This window comes from Mastigoproctus giganteus, chromosome 11, assembly GCF_048544385.1.
Source record: "Mastigoproctus giganteus isolate SK-2022 chromosome 11, ASM4854438v1, whole genome shotgun sequence".
NCBI lineage: Eukaryota > Metazoa > Arthropoda > Arachnida > Uropygi > Thelyphonidae > Mastigoproctus > Mastigoproctus giganteus.
This window is the reverse complement of record NC_143585.1, coordinates 126,280,893-126,303,315: the sequence shown is the minus strand read 5'-3', so window position 1 is coordinate 126,303,315 and position 22,423 is coordinate 126,280,893. Positions and strand designations below refer to the sequence as shown.

At 36.5% G+C, this 22,423-nt stretch overlaps 1 protein-coding gene across 1 annotated transcript in view; it reads left to right on the top strand.

Moving 5' to 3' along the window:
- Positions 1 to 22,168, top strand: part of PAPLA1 (Phosphatidic Acid Phospholipase A1) — a 334,165-nt gene extending 311,997 nt beyond the window's left edge. The window contains exon 16 of the mRNA XM_090384561.1: positions 21,821 to 22,168. Coding sequence (XP_090240687.1) covers positions 21,821 to 22,130 — 310 coding nt within the window. The 3' untranslated portion in view covers positions 22,131 to 22,168. The remainder of the gene's footprint in view (positions 1 to 21,820) is intronic.
- Positions 22,169 to 22,423: the final 255 nt, after the last annotated feature.

Genomic DNA, 22,423 nt, shown 5'->3' with positions numbered 1-22,423 from the left:
TGCCAGAATGAAATACATTAAAGAATAACAGCATTGTTAGAGCAGTTGAGTAGGAGACTGCAGAAAGTAGTAATAGATGCACACTGCTCTACGTGGACTAATGTTATTAGTGGAGGCCTCCAGGGTTCGGTGCTGGACCCATTGTTATTTTGTGTATTTATCGATGAAGGTATATCAGGCTTAATGTCCAAGTTTGCAGATGATACAAAGGTCGGCAAGGTTGTTAATGACAGTAAAGATAGTATGCTATTGCAACAGGATCTAAAGTTAGGCAGTTGGGCTGAGACATGGCAACTGAAGTTTAACATTGACAAATGCAAAGTACTGCATATGGGTAGCAGTAACTCAAGAGAAACATACCAACTGTGTGGTACTACACTCAGGGAGGTGAAGAATGAAAAATACCTGGGGGTAATTGTGCAGTCAGATACGAAGTTCTCTGAGCAGTGCAGACTGGCTGCCAGAGCAGGTCATGGAGTTTTGTCAATGATATATAGGAATTTTGCTAGCAGAGACAAGGAGGTGATTATCCCTTTTTATAAGGCAATGGTCAGGCCACACCTTGAGTATTGCGTACAGGTCTGGAGGCCTCATTTTAGGCAGGATAGAGTTGCTGGAATAAGTACAGAGAAGGGCAACAAGATTGGTGAGAGGAACAAAGGGATGCACTTACGAAGAAAGGCTTAAGTTCTCCAAATTGCAGCATCTGGAGACTTGGCACCTGTGAGGTGATCTGACTAAGGTGTATCAAGATACTTCCGCTTGCTCAGACTAAGAACCTGAGGGGGCATAGATTCAAATTGAGTAAAGACAGTTGTAGAATAGATGTGTGGAAGTTTACCTTTAGCCAGTGGGTAGTTGATTGCTGGAACTGACTTCCATCTCTTGTTGTGGAAGTTGATAGCTTAAAATTTAAGGCTGAACTAGACAAACATTTGGAGTGACCGGATGGGCGAAATGAGAAGGTTTTTTTTTTTTTTTTTTTGGCTGATGCTGTATAAGCTTGCTTTCTTGCATCATATGCCTCAACTAATGCTAATGCTAATACTCGTCAAATTCTTGTTTTTAATCACTTTGGGAAAAGTACAATTTATTGTATATGTACTTTATTTGATCATCATTGTTGAAGACCACATATTTCTGCATGGGCATGGTTTTTGATCTTGTAACCTAAGTATTTTATGAATATTCTTTGAGAGATTTTTCATATCTTCAGCCAGTTTAGGAAAATAATTCCAAGAGCTAATATAGAATCCATATTATGAATGATGATTAGATTACCCACCCAATGTGAATTTGATCCATGTTTTGCAATAAAGTCTGTCATTCTTTATACTGAGTTAGTAATGTTGAAGACATATTTACAGAATGACTCATTAGACTACAAGATAACTCCAAGGCCTGTAACACTGTCAGTTCAGGAATGGAAAAGTTTCAAGCTTGTACTCAGGAGCGGATTAAGGTCGGTTGAGGCCCCGGGCTCAGAAGAAAATATTGGGCCCCTTAAAAAAAGAGAGAGACAGGGAAAATAAAAATACATGTTAACCATTTTTTAAAATAAATAAAAAATATTATATACTATTAATGTTTTATTTCCAATAAAATTTGAATATAATATATGTATAATATAATTAATAATAGCATAATAATAATCACAAAGTTTTGAACTAATAGTTGAACATATTAATTCAACTATTAGTTGAACTAATATGTTCAACTAATTTGTTGGGATTTTGCGTGAGCCCTTCAGAAGTCGGGGCTCAGGGCACGCACCCGGTGCACCCGCCGTTAAGTCTGCCTCTGCTGGTACTCATACTTGCATAGCTGCCAACTCTCCAGATTTACAACAGAGACTGTTTTATGACTTACTCTCCTACTCACTATCCTAATAGTTTATCTTTTCACACACATAGAAAAAATAAACTATATTTTTGCCTTGGGCTTTTTTTTTTTTTTTTTTTTTTTGTGTGTGTGATGCAAAGTTAAATTGATTCAACAGTGACCTTCAGTATGATGTAGTTTTCAAGATGATATATTCCCAAGATTGTCTGCATGTTATAAACTCTAAAAATGTGAAAACTGGAGTATTGTATTAAAAGAGGAGATAGGATGTTTGTATTCAGTCTAACAAATTGTATTCAGCGATCAAAGTAATTCATTTGTAGTGAACATTCTTAACAAGAGAGAGATTGTCAAATTGAAAGTAACTTGCCATCATTACCAGAACTGGAAGGTGACTCTACAGCATAAAATATTGAGCAGCTTCCTCTGATCAACCTTAAAGCCTGTGAGATTACTTTAGAAAATTGTCTGCCACTTAATCTTGATAATGCCTCTGTCACGATAGCCCAAAAGAACTGGAATAGCAAGAGTATTAAGAGAGGAGATTGAGGATTCTGTAGTAACAGTCTGTCTTTGCCATCTGTTTCATTTGTATGCTGAAAATGGGATTTCTTGCCTTACTTAAAAGTTGACGAATGTTTGATGAACACTTCTGTCTAGAAAGAAGTGTAAATAGCAGTAGTAGTAGTGGCATGTGATGCAAGAAAGCAAATGTATGAGCTTATGCAGCATCAGCCAAAAAAAAAAAAAAAAAAAAATCACACCATTCCCTCCAAATGCCTGTCCAGTTCCTCCTTAAATTTATTCAACCTATCAACTTCCACAACGACAGATGGAAGTTTGTTCCAGCAATTAACCACCCGCTGGCTAAAGGCAAATTTCCGCACTTGTCCTTTCTTAATTTGAATTTATGCTCCCTTAGATTCGTAATCTGAACAAGTGGAAGGAACAAGTGCTGTTTTTCTTAGCATCTTTTGTCAAGGATTTCTCGTAATCTGCCTTCGCCTGCCGAACCTCCTTTGTGACCTGATTACAGATTAACTTATATCTGCCATAGGCTTCTGAGTCGCTTGATAATTTATATGCATCCCATGCATTTTTCTTCTCTGTTACGAGTCTCATTAGTTCATTTGACAACCATTTAGGCCTAAACCTTGAACAATATTTCTTAATAGGTATGAAACTTTTAGTAGCTTCCATGATTAATTCCTTGAATGCTTCCCACTTAGAATTTACTGTTGGTAACATCGTCAGTTGATCCCACTGTACAGAATTTAAAAACTGTTGGAGACCACTGTACTCGCCTTTACTGAAGCAAAAACCCTTTCCTTTACCCCTGATGGTAATTAAATCTTTAAGTAAATCCCACGTCAGTACACCATGATCACTGCCACCTAGTGGTGCTTTTATCTGCAAATTCCTAATACATGAATGATCACTGCTGATAACCAGACCAAACATGCTGCTGCAGAAAACAATCATCCAATAAATCCACAAAAGTCTGACTAGTGTGTGAGTGCCCAACCCACAAGTTCCAGTCAATATCTGGGAAGTTAAAATCCCCCATTATAAGACATTCTGATTTACTAGCCCACTCTATTTCTCTGTACAATTGTTCATTGTACTCATTCAAGTCATTAGGCCTATAACACACTCCTACTCTTATTTTTGCTTTCGCAGTGCTTATGTCACACCAAACTGACTCAACAGTGCACTGTTCATCTATATCAACTGGATGCACTTCTTTTGATTTTGTTTTTCTTTATTAACAGCATAACACCTCCTCCCTTTCTGTCCTGTCTATCCTTTCTGTACACATTGTACTCCCCAAATTCCAGTTCGACATTCCTTATATCTGTGTGACACCACGTCTCCGATATCCCAACAATATCCGCCTTTGATGTCTTGACCAACACTTCAAATTCATCAAATTTATTTACTATACTTCTAGCAAATAAATTTGATGAATTTGAAGTGGTAAAGATAGATTAAAACAGTTTCTATTAATGCATGCCATGAAGTGAAAAAGATTTTGAGGTATGTAAAAGTGTGATCAACAAGTTTGGCAACTGATTCTGTATTGTGGCAAGTTATGACTTGGTGCAACATATTCATAATAACGCAAAAATCATCTGTTTATCTGAAATTAGTCTGAACTAATGCATATTGAATATTAAGTGTTTTATGTTTCATTTTAATCATCACATTTTAAAATGAGTGAGTTTATTGAGCAGCGGATTTGCATCAAATTTTGTTTCAAATTAGGGAAAGGTGTAAAAGAAACCACAAAATGTTACAAACAGCTTTTGGATATGATATGTATCATTTAAATACTTTTTCAATGATTCACAAAGTTTGAACAGTGATTCAGTTGGCCATGTTTGTGATGTGTTCAGGACTGATTGATGCTTAATTATCTTCAAATTTAGTGAAATTGGTATATATTATGGTATACATCAATGTTAATACAAGACTTGGGAATGTGAGACATTACAGCTGAACCAGTATCTTTTCTCATCACATTTTTCCCATTTTCACATCTGAAATATTTTGTGCCTTGCACTTTCAATTATGATTACAGAGAGTGGGGAAATCTCACAGGATGTGCTGCTGCTGTCACTGTTTCTTCCATAATTACTCTTGATGAATTCTGACTATGGCCCAGAAACAGAGGTCCTCTCAATGGGAAACTGTGTTCTCCAAGGCCCAAAAATGCAAAACAATCTCAAACAAATGGGAAGGTTGTGTTTTTTGACTTGCAGGGCATTGTGGAAAAGTGTTCTTCATGGAATTGGTGTTTGCATCATATATACCTCTGTGCATTTGGTGCTTTCCAATTCATGAAAGCACCATATGCACAGAGGTGCTTTCCATTCATGAATTTAAGGTCACAGATATGCAACAACTAAGATTATTCAGAATGTGATTCAGAATCTGTTAGCGCTTCCACAATTTGCAGAAGCACTGCAAATTGGAATTGGTGTTTACAGTGTGAAGAAGACTACTTCAGTGGATATTCATTCAAATTGCTGGTAAAGTTCATCATTTCTAAAATATTTAGTCCCCGAACATTTTGACCACATTCCATACGTTAATGTTATCAGTCTTTGGACAAGTACAGTGCAACCTCGATATAACAAGGCTGTCAAGCAAGAACTTTAATACCCACATTATAAGCAAAGCTCATTATAGCTGAAAAGATTTTACCATCCTACCCCCCCCTCCAGTATTTTTTTTTTTTTTTTTTTTTAAATCATAAATACACTTTACTTAGTAAATACTTTCTATTTACTAATGTTTTATGAGTATACAGACTAAAGACATAAAGTATTAAAGGTTATATCATTCCCTTTACATTCTACTAATGCACAATGTACTTGCATAAATCAACAACTTGTTGATTCATGTATATTTGTATATTTTTGTCTGGTGTAACCCTTAGCAGTTTTTGCTATCCTAAGTGTAACCTAGTCAAGAAAGATGCAATGTGCTGTTGCTTACAAAAATTTACTTTGTAATTAGCATTCCACTGATATTCTCTTTTATAGCATCTCTAGCTGAGGAGAGAAACTGGGTGTCTACAGCAATTAGTCTCTGACAAGCCCCATCGTTTACAAAAATGACTCTGCAACTAAATACTGAATATATCGACGTGAATATACCCTGGTGTTCATATGTTTTGCATTTACGGAATTCTTGTGATATCTCATTTTTTCGAATGTACAGGTAGAGCCGTGATATGAGGGATCATAGCCCAAAACAGTGATATTAGAAATGACATTACTGTTTAACATGGCTTTGTTAGTGGGGATAGATTATAAACTAATTCAATTTATAAAAAAAATTAATTAAATCATTTGTAGCATCAGTAGCACTAAAATTGCATTGTGCATTTGATTATATATGATAAATGTTTTGTAGATAAGGGGAGTGGTAAGGATGATAGCCTATTAAGTGCAAATAAACACCTAAATTTGTGTCTGTGTGAAATATTTTGCTGTGGAGAATAGTAGGTGTTATTTGTTGAGATTAAGGAAATTATATTAATTATTTTCTGCTGCTGGTGCACATTATTAAAATTATCTTTAATGCTAGATATTCTCATTTATCTTTAGGCAAATTGCATTTACCTTATCAATATACATTACATTATAGACTATTTAATTAATGAAAGGTGACAATTCTCCCCCCCCCACTCTGCTAAGAATATTTTTGAATGTCAATACTACTAATGCTTACAACTTTGGGGATCCCTTAGATCTGTTAATATACTTTTCCTTCGGGGAAAAAAAAGCTGCTAGGTGCATGTGTTATTAGCTATCTTCATGTGGCAGTCTGCATAGTGCATCAATGTCATATGGAACATTTACATTTGATATCATTTGCTTGTATGTACAAGGAAATGATATCTAATGAAAGGAGTTTATTTTAATTTTGCAACTCTTACCTCATGATCATATTGTGTAGTTACTCTGAATTCTCGATAGCATAATTAGACTGTACAATATGGACTAATAATAAAACAAAAAACATGCTAATTCTGAATTAAGATATAGTAATAGTAATAAGCATTTGTGATGCAAGAAAGCAAGCATTATGAGCTTATGTAGCATCAGCCAAAAAAAAAAAAAAAAAAAACCCTTTTTCACAACCGTTCCCTCCAAATGTTTGTCCAGTTCCTCCTTGAATTTATTTAAGCTATCAACTTTCACAATGACTGATGGAAGTTTGTTCCAGCAATTAACCACCTTCTGGCTAAAGGCAGATTTCCACACATCTATTCTACATCTGTCTTTCCTTGATTTGAATTTATGCCCCCTTAGATTTGTAATCTGAACAAGTGGAAGAATCCCATCAGAATTCAGCGTGCTCAACCCAATCAAGGCCTTATACACCTCAATCAGATCACCTCGCAGTGCCTAGTCTCCAGCCGCTGCCATTTGCAGAACTTAAGCCTCTCTTGGTAAGAGGATCCCATCATTCCCCTCACTAATCTTGTTGCACTTCTCTGTATATGCTCAAGCAAATCTACATCCGTCCTAAAATGAGGCCTCCAGACCTGTATTCAGTACTCAAGGGGTGGCCTGATCATTGCCTTATACAAAGGGATAATCATCTCCTTTTCCCTGCTAGCAAAATTTCTGTATATCGTTGACAAAACCCCATTTTATAGCCTACTTAATGAATTTTAAAGAAAACGGAGATAACATGAATTATTTTGTTTTGTTGTTGTTATTTGTTATTTGGTTTTTAGGAGCATTAGCAACTAAGGCCATATTGCTCCGGGATATGCGGTGGTCATTCCCTGACCTTTCCGCATCTTCCGTATTTGGTGGTGACGGGCTCGAACCCCGGTCTAATCAAGAAGCGTGTGCTATGCACTGCTGCTCCTTCCCACCTGGCTACGGAGGCGCCGATAACATGAGTGTAGGCTTTAATGTGTTAAGGGGGAAGGGGTATGTGTTGTTTTTATTAGCTCCCTTTTAAAAAGGAAGCTTTTAATGTTACGACACCAATGTTAGCGTGACAGAGTTGAGGTGTTACAAGGCTCCGTGGTCATGGACTGCCATTGGTTGCTGTTGCCCCCTAAATGAGCATCTAGCAGTTGATAGGACACAATCTCTGAACCCCCAATGTTCAGGGGGGGGAGCTTTCCCTTGAATACTGCAGTTTGGATTGGTATTGTTTTCATTGAAGACTCCACGATGCTGTGGTAGCTTCATCTTCAATGCCACAATAATCTTATGTGTATCTTGTTCCTAATTCTGGTATTATCTTGTGTGGATGAGAATTAGCAGAGAGGCAATCATTTAGAAAACAATCAAGCATTTATTTAAGACCATACACAATACTTTCACGTTACCACATGAGTAAAGTGATATAAATTATTAAGTGGTTATTAAGTGATATTATTAATTGAATAGTATTCTAACTGTTATTATAGTAATTACATGCAAGCAAATCCATTTTCATCTTCATTACTTTAACTCAGAACATAAAGTTTTGTAGAAATACAGGTAACCCTCATATAACATTGTAGTTAGGTTCCTATAAAATCTCGTGTAGTGTGAAACCGTGTTGTACAAGACTAAGAACCAGTACAGAAAGGGGGTTTACATTCCAAAAGCTAACAAAAATACACCATTTTTTTATAACTATCGGAAACTTAGTTTTTATTAAAAATAGTAATAACTGAACAAACGTCTTACGAACTGTGATACATATTTGCAAGATAACGTTACAACACATTCATTTAATTTTATTCCTCTTCGTTGCTGCTAAGCACAATCAAATGAGAACGTTTTCTCTGTTGCAGAATATCTTCACCTTCTGAACTTAGTTCTGCAGCATCTAGATTTCATGTATCTTCTGCTCTCTTTAAAAAATCAGTAATCTGGGTTTGTTTGCTTTTGCTTGATAGGTATCTTTTGTTCAGTTGCTTTTGCTTCATTCTAAATTTCATGGTATGGAGCTAAGCATTTTTGAAGCTCCCTTTTGAACTTTGTGTTTCTTTCAGTCAAAGGATCTGCATTCAAAAAATAAGATTCTAATTGCTTCGCTAGGTTTATGCTTTCCTTTATGCTTTTTAGTGTAAAATTTGGAACTTCAGAATTTTCATTTGTGCTATCATCCTCTGAATTGATGGTTTACCTCTGATGCCATTTCCACCAAATCCATTTCGCCAGCCTCTTTTTCTACTGGTAATTCTTGAACATCTTCGGTAGTCTTGTCATCAAAACCTTCCCCTCTTACCAACTTAGCAAGGTCTGCTATCACACCAATTCTGTTTTCTGTCGGCCCAACCATATTTCCCGAATGAACTGACTCTGGCCATATAAAAATAGATTCAGAATCAATTTTTTCCAACATGCATTTAATGTCGACAGTTTACTTCTCTGAGTGCTAAAGCTGTGATTCCGATACAGTCCACAATTGAAAAATGTTTCCATGCCTCCATCACTTCGTAACCAGGTGGGCAGGAGCAGCAGTGCGTAGCACACACTTCTTGATTAGACCGGGGTTCGAGCCCGTGACCACCAAATACGGAGGATGCGGAAAGGTCAGGGAATGACCACCGCATATCCTTTAGCAATATGGCCTTAGTTGCTAATGCTCCTAAATAACAAACAAACTCCATCACTTCAGTAGATTTGGAATCAATTTTTTCCAAAATTCATTGTAACAATTTTCTGATGTAATGAGTTTTAAAGGTAGATATAATGCCTTGATCTTATGGCTGAATCAAAGAAGTTGTATCTTATGGCTGAAGTAAAGAAGTTGGAACATTACTTTAACATTTGGATGACTTAAATCTTTTGGATGGCCTGGTGCATTATACAATAGTAATAACACTTTGAAATCTAGCTTTTTTCACTTTAGTTTTCCACAGCTGGCACAAAACAATTTAGAAACCATTCTTTAAATAAATCAGCAGTTGCCTAAGTTTTTTTTATTTGCTTTCCATCATACCGGTAATGCATTTTTATTTACCTTCTATTGCATGAGGATTAGAGGATCTATAAACTAGCATAGGTTTTATCATGTAATCTCCTGATGTGTTACTGCACATAACGTTACGTGATATTTTGAAGCCTTAAAACCTGGTGCAGTTTACTCTTTTTTTGAAATAAACATTCTGTTGGGTATTTTTTTCCACTAAAGACTTCGGCATTGAAAACTTGATGTGGTGTGTATCCTTGCTCTTCAATAATTTTTTGAAATTCTCTGCTTATTGGCAGCTTCATTATCAGCTGATGCACTTTTCCCCTGAATTCTTATGTTATGTAATGAGAAGTGGTTTATAAATAGCTCAAACCAACCTTTACTGACAACAAACTCTGGGTTAGCAGAAGACTCCATTTTATTTTAAATGGTTATAAATTTTAGCGCCTCTTGTTTAATTCATTGCCTTCTAATGGGATCCATTTTTTCACTGCTATCATCGATCCAAATACTGAGTGCTTTTTCCATTTTCTCGATTATTTGCGCTTGGTGACGAGCTGTTATATTTGTGGAAGTGAAAGATCCTGTACAACAGCGGTTCTAATTTTCTGTTAATTTTTCTTTATGGTTTGGATTGTAGCTTCGTTTAAATATAAACTTTTTGCAATGTATGATACCTTTTCTCCTTTAAGACTACCCAAAATTTGTATCTCTTGATTCTAGAGAAATAAAGTTTCTTTTTAGTGGTACTTTTTTTACTTTCCTTAGGCATAATTTAGGGCTGGAATTTAATTCACAACAAAGAAATTATTCCAAATATGGTTCTTAATAACAAAGTTTAGTAATACATACCTGGAAAAATTTATAAAAGATCAAATAAGAACCAAAATAACCTTACAGAAACTGTAAAAGCCATGAATTGCACGCTTCGAAGTCACAATTTTTTATGGTCTCAAACATGAACAAGTTCCAATGGTACAGAACCTAACACGGGGATTTCCCAATAAGTTTTTTTTGCATAATGACTAGTGAGTCAACAGCGGGGATTCACAAAAAAGAATGGAAATGCTGAAAAATTACATCCAACATAATAATACATAATTACATCCAACATAATAAAAGCTCAAAAATACTGTTTTATGCAAGGTTTGCATAAAACAGTATTTTTTTTGCCTTTGTTTTTGCAATTCTCTAACCATGTTAGAGCTAAATAGTGTTATATGAGTGCTGTGTTGTGCGAGGATTGCTGCAATTTATCAATCGTGTTAGAGCAAAACTGTGCTGTAGAAGTACCATGTTACATGGGGGTTACCTATATTCCATCGTAAATATACTAATCACAAAATACTAAGAAACACAAAAATACCAGGAAGAAATCATTTTGGTCACTATTGTTTTCCTTAGGTAGGAAACAACTTGCTTATTTTCAAATCAATTACTGTTAGTCTAGAAATTCATCTTTCACACTCATAAAATAAGCATCTGCTCACTAATGACATTTACTCTGACTAGGACTTAGATGCTCAATCTGTTTTCTCTTCCACCAAGGGTCTCAGCGTTCTCGCTCTAGACTGACATCGGTACCAGCTTGGCAACTTGGGCATTGGCATCTCTTCCTCTCTTTGTCTCAGTGATGAACAAAGACGGGTTCAGTGACAGCTTCTTCCACCCTCTTCTCTTCCCTTAGGTCTTTCAAGGGCCCTCATTTAAGCCCGAGGATTCTCCCTAAGTTTATTCAATCTCAGCATCTTATTGGACATCGAAGTGAGGTCTCATGTCCAAAGCACTTGAACAACATGTCATGGAAAAGGAATGATCCCATCACCACACATGTCCGACACATCTGATAAGCTAAGAATTATAAACAAACCCTCTTCGTTGCCTTTTTCAGAATGGAAGGGTGATACCCGATATGTGTGAATGCTTGTTACATGCTAAAGGTATTAATTTATTCATGTGAGAATCACAGTCTCTCTCGCTCGCTCTCTCTCTCTTTGGGCGTGCATTAGCATGGCCATATCTCATGAGAACCCTTGATGTTTATATAATCAAGCTAATTTCTCTGCCCTATCAGCTGAAGTCGCTACTTCTTGGGTAAGGAGTAGGCTCCTAGTAACAAAACATATGTGGATTTTCTCTTAGTTACAAGTGGAGTTTTTTCAATATATATCTCTCTTTTATCGGCGTATGATAGTTTAAATAACGCTAACTTAAAACCCTGGTTTTTATTAATTAAATGGAAGAATACTGTTGAATATTGATTACTACAGGTTATTAGTAAGTGGGCTGTATACATTATAGGGGAAACAAGAGGGGATAATTAAGTAAATAAAGATTAATTTACAGGGGGGGCAAAAGCTGTCCTATCTGCAGGACAAATCGGGCCACGTGACGACGAATTCAGATACGTTTCTAATAAAATTGCAATAAAGTGTTCTGGATGTGAGGGGAAGGATCCCTCTAAGTGGCAATACGGTTTTTAATCATGTACGCTGCATGAATAAAGAAAATTATCACATCAAAAAACACAAAAATGCTACATACATGACACGAACATTCATATACACTTGTCACGTGACATGATGAAAATGCACAGGCAAGAAATTCTCAAAACAGGGCGTTGGGGATATTTTGTCATTATCCTGCCACAGTTAATCTAATAGCCTTCAAACACGAACGTGCCAAAGTACATTACCTTAGATGTCCAGTCAGAATCATGAATCTGCTTCACATCTTCCATCACCCAGACTACATCCCCTAAGCTCACCTGAGATAGTCTGGAAAATGAAGGGCAGATACACATCATACACAACATCGATCCTGGAACATAATGAATGTGCAATTGCAGACCCAACTGCGATTGCGAACACTCTAGGGGGGGGAGGCATTTGCTAAAGTGTTTGCTGAGACATCTTACCCCCCCTCCCGAGTTTCTGGCTTTAAAACAAAAGCTGAAAAGCAGCATTTTTGAAGTTGTTTTCAAGCAGCTGTGAGGCATACAATCAGCCTTTCACACAGTCGGAACTGAAAGTGGCACTATCTCAATCCCAGGCAAGTGCCATCGGGCAAGATGACATCCATTATGAGATGATTAAACACCTTTCATCTGAATCTACGGATTGGCTGCTCCTTCTGTACAACAGGATCTATCTTGAAGATCAATTACAGGACTCCTGACATAAGGCAATCTTGCTTTCTTTTCCCCAAGCCAGGGGAAGGGTCCAAAAAGTCTGACCAATTATTGCCCAATTGCCCTGACAAGCTGCTTGTGCAAGATCCTGGAAAGAATGGTCAATGTCCATGTGGTATTTGGAAGCAAATGACCTCCTTTCCAGAATCCACTGTACCTTCCGAAAAAACAGGTCAACACACGACCATTTAATAAGGTTGGAATCATCTATTCAAGATGCTTTCCTTAAATGTGAGCACCTGGTGTCGATATTTTTTTGATATGGAAGACTATTTTCATACACTTTTGTTGCAAATGGAACCTTACTGAACCAGAACTCAAGCTCAGACAAAATATCATTCCAGTAGCACCGGAGACAAAATTCTTGGGGCTCATATTTGATAATAAGTTGACATTCTTACCACTCATCCATGAACTATAGACAAAAGTGCATAAGGGGGCTGAATATCTTACACTCCATCTCCTCTAATAACTGGGAGGTAGCCATTGCATTTTACTCTGCCTCTGTTATGCACTTGCCTAATCTAATTTAGATCATGGGTCCCAAGTGTACTCATGTGCTAGAAACAGTGTACTGCAGTGGTTAGACCCAGTTCACCCTCAAGCCATCTGCCCTACTACTGGAGCATTTAGAACATCCCCTATCTAGAATTTATACATCAAAGCAGTCTCTGTCGCTTTGACAAAAGCAATTTTCACTAAAATATACTTTTAAACTGAAGTCCCTGCCAGAAAACTGTACATGGACATCTGTTTTCCAACCACAATGGGAAAACCTCTATAACAACCATCAGACGTCCAACCATCTCGTTGGTATTCATGTCCAAGAGCTGCTCAGAGAACTTAACATCATGGTAGGCAATGTTGTGCAATCACCAAGGCAGCCCCTTCCACCTTGGTATGCCCACTTTCCACTGTTCAACTTTTCCCTTATTAACAGGGAAATTCACGCCACCTTCTGCTTCAGATTAAAGAAAAAGATTTCTGCTAATTTTCTTGGAATTATCTTCAATAATAGTAAAGACAAAGAAAGACAATGTTGTTGAAATGAGTTAATAAATGAGTGGCTGGTTCGCTTGGACACTTGCTCCCAGGGAATTGTAACTAAGTTCTTCATACCAGATGTGACATTCCTGATGAATTAAACAGTTTTGAAATGATCGGTATACATCTTTCATCATTACAGGACACTGATCCCTTAATGACAATATGTTTAAATTTGGATTAACAACAACAGATTGTTGATTTTGTGGCAAAGTTGAAACCTGGAGTTGTGTTGTTCTCCTGTCACTTGTATTGAGGACATTAGGGATATTCTTAAGTCAGACGTTTATAACTTCTCTCCTGGAAATGAGCCTAACCTACTAATCGATGTCTCGACTTTTCAGGTTTACAGAACTTGGCTAAAAATGTCTTTGAGAGGAGAAGGAATAAAGTTGTAAGACAACTAACACCTAGAGCAACTTGACTATAGGTTTGACGAAACATCTGCCATTTTTTATTTATTTAATTTTTTTTATATTTTTTAAATTTTTATTTATTTTTTTAAATTTAATTTTATTATTTTTTTATTTTATTTATTAATTTTTCTTTTTTTATTTATTAAGTTTTTTAAACCTCACCACTGGTGTTTTTTTCCTCTCCCCCCCACCTCTGGAATGGGTACCCAGAGGATCCTGACTCGCCTTCTGGCAACACCAGGTGGGTCAGAGTCTTTTGAGACGGCTCGTGGCCTACCTTCCCGTGGTGTTTTTAAGTACGCAGATTCATCTCTCTCTCTCCAGGTGACTTATGCTTCTGGATAGCCAAGTGGCCAGAAACACAGCAACAAAACATCTATACTTAGCATTAGCAAAGGCACATGATGCAAGAATGCAAGCTTATATAGCATCAGCCAAAAAAAAACAAAACCCTTATTTCACTCATCCACTTGCTCCAAATGTTTGTCTAGTTCTGCCTTGAATCTATTTAAGCTATCAACTTCTACAACGACAGATGAAAGTTTGTTCCAGCAATCAACCACCTGCTGGTTAAAGGCAAACTTCCGCACATCCATCCTGCAACTTTCCTTCATCAATTTGAATTTATACCCTCTCAGGCAATTATTCTGAGCAAGAGGAAGAATCCAATCAGCATTAAGCATGCTCACACCATTCAAGACTTTATACACCTCGATCAGATCACCTCACAGGTGCCTAGCATTCCAAATGTTTATTCCCATTAAAAGTCTCAAAATCCTGTTAATTAAGTTGTTTATTACCCTTATTTCAGTTATATTTGCTCATGGCCATACATTTACTAAATAATTGAGTTGGGAGTCCACCAATGCATGATATAAGTTAACTGTTGTTCTAAGATTTAACTTATTCTTAATGTAGTAAAAAAAGTACACATAAAGTCTCATTTTTTTGTACAAATTTGTTATATGAATTGCCCAACTTAGACTGTAGTCAATCCACAACCCAAGGTAACAATGATTTGAAACTTCTACCACAGTTTGACATTTGCAATTCTGAAAATTCTGATCATGAAGGCATTCACGTTTATGTTATTTAATAGAAGGATGACTATCTACTATTTGATGAGGTCTAATTACCAAAAATTTTGTGTTTTCAACCCTGAATGCTAATTTATTATCATGTAGCTAAGTTTGCAAATGTATTACATCCTGCTGTAAATCATTAGTCGTTTTTGTTAAATTCTTTCCAATCATAAATTCCTTTATAAATTTGTATAAAGGAATTCTTAATTACCTCAGATATGTCATTTATATATATATTGAACATTATAGGCCCTGCATGAGTGCCCTGAATACTCCTCTCTTTATATTATATGATTTTCCTTTTGTATTTTCAACTTCAATTATTATTTTTCTTTGGGTGATATAACATGCTAAAAGTTTATTGATTTTCCCCTAATACTATATTTCAGTAATTTTTGTTGCAATATTGGGATATCGGTTAAGTAATATGCTTAGAAGTATACCAATGCTAGAAGTATAGTAAATAAATTTGATGAATTTGAAGTGTTGATCAAGACATCAAAGGCAGATATTGTTAGGATATCAGAGACGTGGCGTCACACAGATATTCGGAATGCAGAATTGGAATCTGGGGAGTATAATGTGTACAGGAAGGATAGACAGGACAGGAAGGGAGGAGGGGTTATGCTGTTAGTTAAGAAACACATAAAATCAAAGGAAGTGCATCCAATTGATGTTGGTGGACAATGCAATGTCGAATCTGTTTGGTGCGACATAAGCACTGGGAAAGCAAAAATAAGAGTAGGAGTGTGTTATAGGCCTAATGACTCCGAATGAGTACAGTGAACAATTGTACAGAGAAATAGAGTGGGCTAGTAAATCAGAATGTCTTATAATGGGAGATTTTAACTTCCCAGATATTGACTGGAACTTGTGGGTTGGTCACTTGCACACTAGTAAGATTTTTGTGGATTTATTGGATGATTGCTTTCTGCAGCAGCATGTTTGAGAGGCAAACAGAGAGGGTAATACTCTTGATCTGGTTATCAGCAGTGATAATTCGTGTATTAAGAATTTGCAGATAAACAAACCACTAGGTGGCAGTGATCACAGTGTACTGATGTGGGTTTTACTTAAAGATATAATTACCATCAGGGGTAACAGAAAGGGTTTTTGCTTCCATAAAGGTGAGTACAGTGTTCTCAGTTTTTAAATTCTGATCAACTGATGACGTTACAAACAGCAAATTATAAGTGGCAAGCATTCAAGGAATTAATCGTGGAAGCTACTAAAAGTTTCATATCAATTAAGAAATATTGTTCAAGGTTGAGGCCTAAATGGTTATCAAATGAACTAATGAGGCTCGTGACAGAAGAAAAATGCATGTGATGCATATAAATTATCAGGCGACACAGAAGCCTATGGCCATATATATAAGCTAGTCTGTAATCAAGTCATAAAGGAGGTTAGGCAGGTGAAGGCAGATTACGAGAAATCTTTGGCAAAGGATGCTAAGAAAAACAGCAAGGATTTCTTTACTTATATAAACTCTAAAAGGAAGGGGATGAATCTGATTGGTCCACTTGATATTGATGGTACAACTGTTGATGATCCTGCTCAGATAACAAACACACTGAATGAGTATTTTGCATCTACATTCACACATGAGGAGTTAATAAGGTTTGAAAATGGCAGAAGGTTATCAAATTGTAGCAGGGTGCTTAATGATTTTGTAATAACAGAGAGCAAAGTGGAGGAGAAATTGTTGAAGTTAAACATAAGAAAGGCATTTGGGGTTGATGGGATCAATCCAGTTATATTATAGGAGGCGGCAAAGCAACTAAGCAAACCCTTAGCCATAAGTATGAGAGCATCCTTGGACTCGGAGGAGGTCCCCACGGACTGGAGATGTGCAAATGTGTCCCCAGTTCACAAAGGGGAATTGAAGCGTGACACAAGTAATTGCAGACCGGTTAGTTCAACTCCTATTCCGGGTAAAATAATGGAGTCACTGATTAAAGATGCATTGCAGGATCATCTAGACAAGACTGCAGCAATAATTCAGACACAGCATGGGTTTGTTAAGGGAAAACCTTGTCTGACAAATTTGATTGGTTATTATGATGTGGTTACAAAGGAACTGGATGCAAAAAATAATTTTGATATCATATACTTGGATTTCAGGAAAGCTTTTGACACTGTTGCGCATGGAAGACTATCATACAAATTTGACCAGAATGGTATTAAGAGTAAATTGCTACAATGGATAAAAGGATGGTTGAGTGGGAGAAGACAGAGGATGGTAATCATTGGGTGCTGCTCTTCGTGGACTAATGTTATTAGTGGAGTTCCACAGGGTTCGGTGTTGGGTCCACTGTTGTTTTGTATATTTATCAATGATATTGATGAAGGTATATCAGGCTTAGTGTCCAAGTTTGCAGATGATACAAAGGTTGGCAGGGTTGTTAATGATAGTAATGGCAATGTGCTACTGCAACAGGATCTAGAAAATTTGGGCAGATGGGCTAAGAAGTGGCAACTGAAGTTTAACCTTGACAAATGCAAAGTATTGCATATGGGTAAAAGTAACCCCAGAGAAACGTACCAACTGTGTGGTACTACACTTAAGGTGGTAGAAAATGAAAAAGACCTGGGAGTAATTGTGCAGTCAGATATGAAGTTTTCTGAGCAATGTAGACAGGCTGTCAGGGCAGTTCATGTGGTTTTGTCAATGATATATAGGAATTTTGCTAGCCGAGAAAAGGAGGTGGTTGTCCCTCTGTGGCAATGGTCAGGCAACGCCTTGAGTACTGCGTACAGGTCCGAAGACCTCATTTTAGGAAGGATGTAGATTTTATTGAGCGTGTGCAGAGAAGGGCAACAAGATTGGTGAGGGGAATGAAGTGATCTCCTTACCAAGAGAGGCTTAAGTTCTGCAAATTGCAATGGCTGGAGACTAGGCACCTGCGTGGTGATCTGATTAAGGTGTATAAGGCCTTGAATGGATTGAGCAAGCTGAATTCTGGTGGGATTTTTTCCACTTGTTCAGATTACCAACCTAAGGGGATATAAATTCAAATTAAGGAAAAACAGATGTAGAGGTAAAAGGTACTACTGTTTAGAGGTTTGTAAGTTAAACTTGAATGGATGTCAGGTGACCTGATGAGATTGGTGGCAGAGAAAAAAAATGCTTGTGATGCTTATAAATTACACTGAACAACAAATTTTGGGTCATAACTTGTTATGGGCATGAAAGTAAGTTTACTTTATAGATTTGGGGTGCTAAAACACAGAAATAATGCTTAAAATGGAAAATTGGCTCTTGTTTTTGAAAAAAAGTAGATTTTTATATTTATACAAGGTATTTTTTATTTATATGGCAGTAAGATGTAGCTATGAATATACCTGTGTCGAACACGGGACCTTTTTGCCTCGCTTGTATTCAGCTTCTGGAGCATCCCTTTTCACCATCCAATAATAATCAGCTAACATGGCGGCACTCCATTTGCTTTTGTATCTTTGTTCCATCGCTGCAATGTGTTCATGGAAGCACTCACCATGTTCATCGCTGATGGCACCGCAGTTTGGTGGGAAGAAATCCAGGTGTGAGTGCAAGAAATGCATCTTCACTGACATGTTGCACCCATTTTTCATAGGAAGTAATGAGATCTTCCACAAGCTACCTGTAATTGCCGGCTTTAACATTTCCTAGAAAACCAGTTGAAACATTTCGAAAGGCTTTCCATGCTGATTCCTTGCTGTAACTAAGGGCACATTCAAATTCTTCGTCTTTGAAAAGTTGCCTTATTGTGAAACAAAGAAAGTGCCTGTCATAATCTTCACAAAATTTTTCATGAGCCGTAGTTTGATGTGGAGTGGTAGAAGCAAAACTTTATTTGAACCTCCTCCAGAGATTCAAATACTACGTTCTTCATTACAGGTGTTAATGATTTTCATTGAGGCCAACTCCTCTTCTCTTAGTGCATATCCTTGGCATGACTATCCCACTCGAAGAGAAAGCAACAATACTTAGAGTAACCTTTTTGTAGTCCTAATAAAATGGCAAGTACCTTTAAATCACCACATATCTGCCACTCATACTTCTGATAGTGTACCCCTAAGATGTTTCTTATTTGTGGACGACGTAAGCAAGAGGTATTGAAGGCAGCATATTTCCTTTGTGTAATTACACAGCCTTAAGGCTAACCTTAGAAGTGTCTATAAATAGTCGCCATTCATTGGGAACGTGCCCCGTGTTCATTGCTACCATTAGACCATCAACATCCTTACAAACAGTGAGTTCACATTCTGTTTGATAGAATTTATCATAGTCTTTATTTCAAGTACAAGATGTTCTCGCTTTCACAGAATGATGTAGAAGATTCCATTGATTTAGCCTCGGGGCCAAAAGCTCTGCCTTATTCTTTGGCAGTTTAAGATGCCTGATGAGGTCATTATGCTCACTTTCTGTGATTTTATGTGGTTCAAAAGGATAAAGGTTTGGACAAAATGGTGGATACCTTTGAAGTAGACAGCTGCTGTACTACTTTGTGTATATCAAGTTTATGTTCATCAGTGTCTTAATCTTCATCAGAGTATACAGAAAAATGGTCTGGTGGTTCAGCAATAGGTAGTACTTCACAGTGAGGCAAGGAACAAATTGCAGATGGTATATTTGGGTACATCACTGTCCACTTTTTCTTAATTTCATCCCTTTTCTAATAGGAGGTACTATACAGAAGTAACAGTCTGTGACATGATTTGTTGTCTCCCTCCATATCATGGACACTGCGAAAGGCATAAAACATCCCTTTTCATCCACCCACATTCTGAGTTTTGATGAACAGGTAGTGTGTGTAGCCCAGTTCTTGTCCTGGTTGCCTACTTTACACCCAAGGAACAACAAGACCTTTAGAAGTTTCTTTGTTTATGGGCTCTGATTAAGACATTTATTTTTTTGCCAAATATGATTGTAATTGTCCCAGTAGCATGAAGCTGCTGGCTCTTCCATTTCCAGATAACAAAGAGTTTTCTGAATTGTATTTTTAAGTAATACAAAATTCAAAAAATAGGTAGGGCTTAATTTTTCAGTACTCACCTTGATCGATCTGCAATTGTTATGGTTTGAATGGCAAGAGGTGACTAGCTTTAAGGTGATTGGTTCTTATATTAAGGGGTGGATAAATAGTAATTATAATGGAAACAGGATTAAAATATGCGCAAGGAAGTAGAAGTGCACTAACTCCGTCCTTGGTTGTCATTAAATTGGGTTAAATTGGGATTCTAAATAGTGGATAAGCCAAAAGTCGTGACGAAGGACTTTCGTTAAAAAACGTCTTCAGTTGGCAAGTTAAATGAAAAGGGAACGCGTACTGTATTTAAGAAGAACTTTGTAATCCCGTGATGCACTTTGTTACTTGCGGGAATCTCAGATTGGTGAGATTCCAAACCAGAGAAAGATTGAAGGGGAGTTTCGCATTTATAATATTTAGATCGGAGTGGAGTGGTGACGAAACCATTCTATAATGAGGGCTTCGAATTGTAAAATTTTGTAACTGTTTTTTAATTTTAATATGGTAACAGCTGAGTCAACTAAGGGAGTATGGTTGTTGGAGTGGGCATGTAAAGTAAGTTCAGTGCTAAATTGTCGAGTTCTGAAGCTATCGTAGTTGATAGTATGCTCTGGTATTGGATGATTGGGTTGAACCGAATTTGGTTGTGGTACTACCAATGTAATACCACAATAGGCGTAATAGGCGTTACAATTGTGTTGACATTTTATTAAATAAATAATATTATTCATTTCGCTTGTTGGATATTTATGTTTCTTTATATTTATTGAAAACCGAGTTTGTTATAAGTGGAAAAAAATAAGAGTGTCTGTACCTGCAAATATTCGCCGAAATTGTCCTGCAAGATTACTATGATAAGGAAGGACAAGACTTGTTTTACTATTTATGATGTGTTTTATGGGGTTACTAATATTATTTTTTGCGATGGAAATGGTATGTTGGATTAATTTTGGAGGGTAATTTCTGGCTATGAATTTTTTTGTGAGATATTGTAACTCATTGGATAGGTCGTCTTGTTAGGTGCCGAATTTAATGGCGTTGTAGATTTGGTTATAGAGAACGGATTTTTTTTATGTTGAAAGGGTGGTGTGATGTAAAATGTAGGAATTTCCCTGTGTGTGTATGTTTTCTATAGATCTTAGTTCCTTTTTTAGTACCTGTTTTATATATGGTGAGATTGAGAAAATTAATTTGTTTATTGGTTTCTATTTCGAGTGTGTATTTAAGTCTATTTTGAATTGAATTGAATTTTGTAAAAAGGTTATCAATTATATTAAAATTGTTTTGTTTCCTATTAAAAGTACATCATTGGTGTATCACATGTATAACTTTATCTCAGAATGGTAAGGTTGTAGGATTTTATTTTCGACTGTGGCTAAGTAAATTTCGGAAAGGGGAGCAGAGTGCCCAAACCCATGGGTAACCCAAATATTTGTTGGAAGATCTGATTGTGAAATCTGAAATGTGAGATCTGACTGTGAAATCTGAATTTTAACCCAATTTAATGACAACCAAGGACGAAGTTAGTGCACTTCTACTTCCTTGCGCATATTTTAATCCCGTTTCCATTATAATTACTATTTACCCACCCCTTAATTTAAGAACCAATCACCTTAAAGCTAGTCACCTCTTGCCATTCAAACCATAACAATTGCAGATCGATCAAGGTGAGTACTGAAAAAAGCCCTTGCTATTTTTTGAATTTAGTCCAATAAAACAGTACTTTAAGACATACTATAACTTCTAAGTGTGTAATACAAAATATAATTTGGAATTTTTGTTTTTTGTTAGGGAATCTCAAGATACAGTGCTAATGATATTAAGAGAAATATATGCATTGCAAGGCATTCGGGCAGTTTTAAATACAAGTAACTCTGAAGTAGATTCCCATTCATCTCATGGTTCTCCAAATAAAGTATCAGATAATTTTGAAGTTTATACTGTAAGTACTTTAACCCCATCTGTACCTGACTTAGCCAAAAGTAATACTCAAAGCGGAATAACTCAGCAGCAAATGCCACCAGTTCTAGGGCCTCCTCCACTAACTGGCTTTGTTAAAACCTCTCCAATTGTGAAGAAGCCCAGTACTATAATCAGATAGAAGTTACAGCTTAACTGGAAATTTCATATATATGTAAATACAAGAATTGTAGAACATATGTACATATTACAGAATTAAATTTTTTTTTTTTCCTACAATTTAAAATTGTACAATTTTTAAGTTCAGACTTTTGTAGAATGTTTCAAAATATTATTGACTGATTTGTTTTTGTGTTTTCTGTTATGAATATTGTATTCTTTAAATTTCGATCACTGATTCAGATAATATTGAATTTCTCAAAAATTTTTCTTTTCCTTTGAATTTATTTAAGCAAATATAAGCAATAGGGAGCC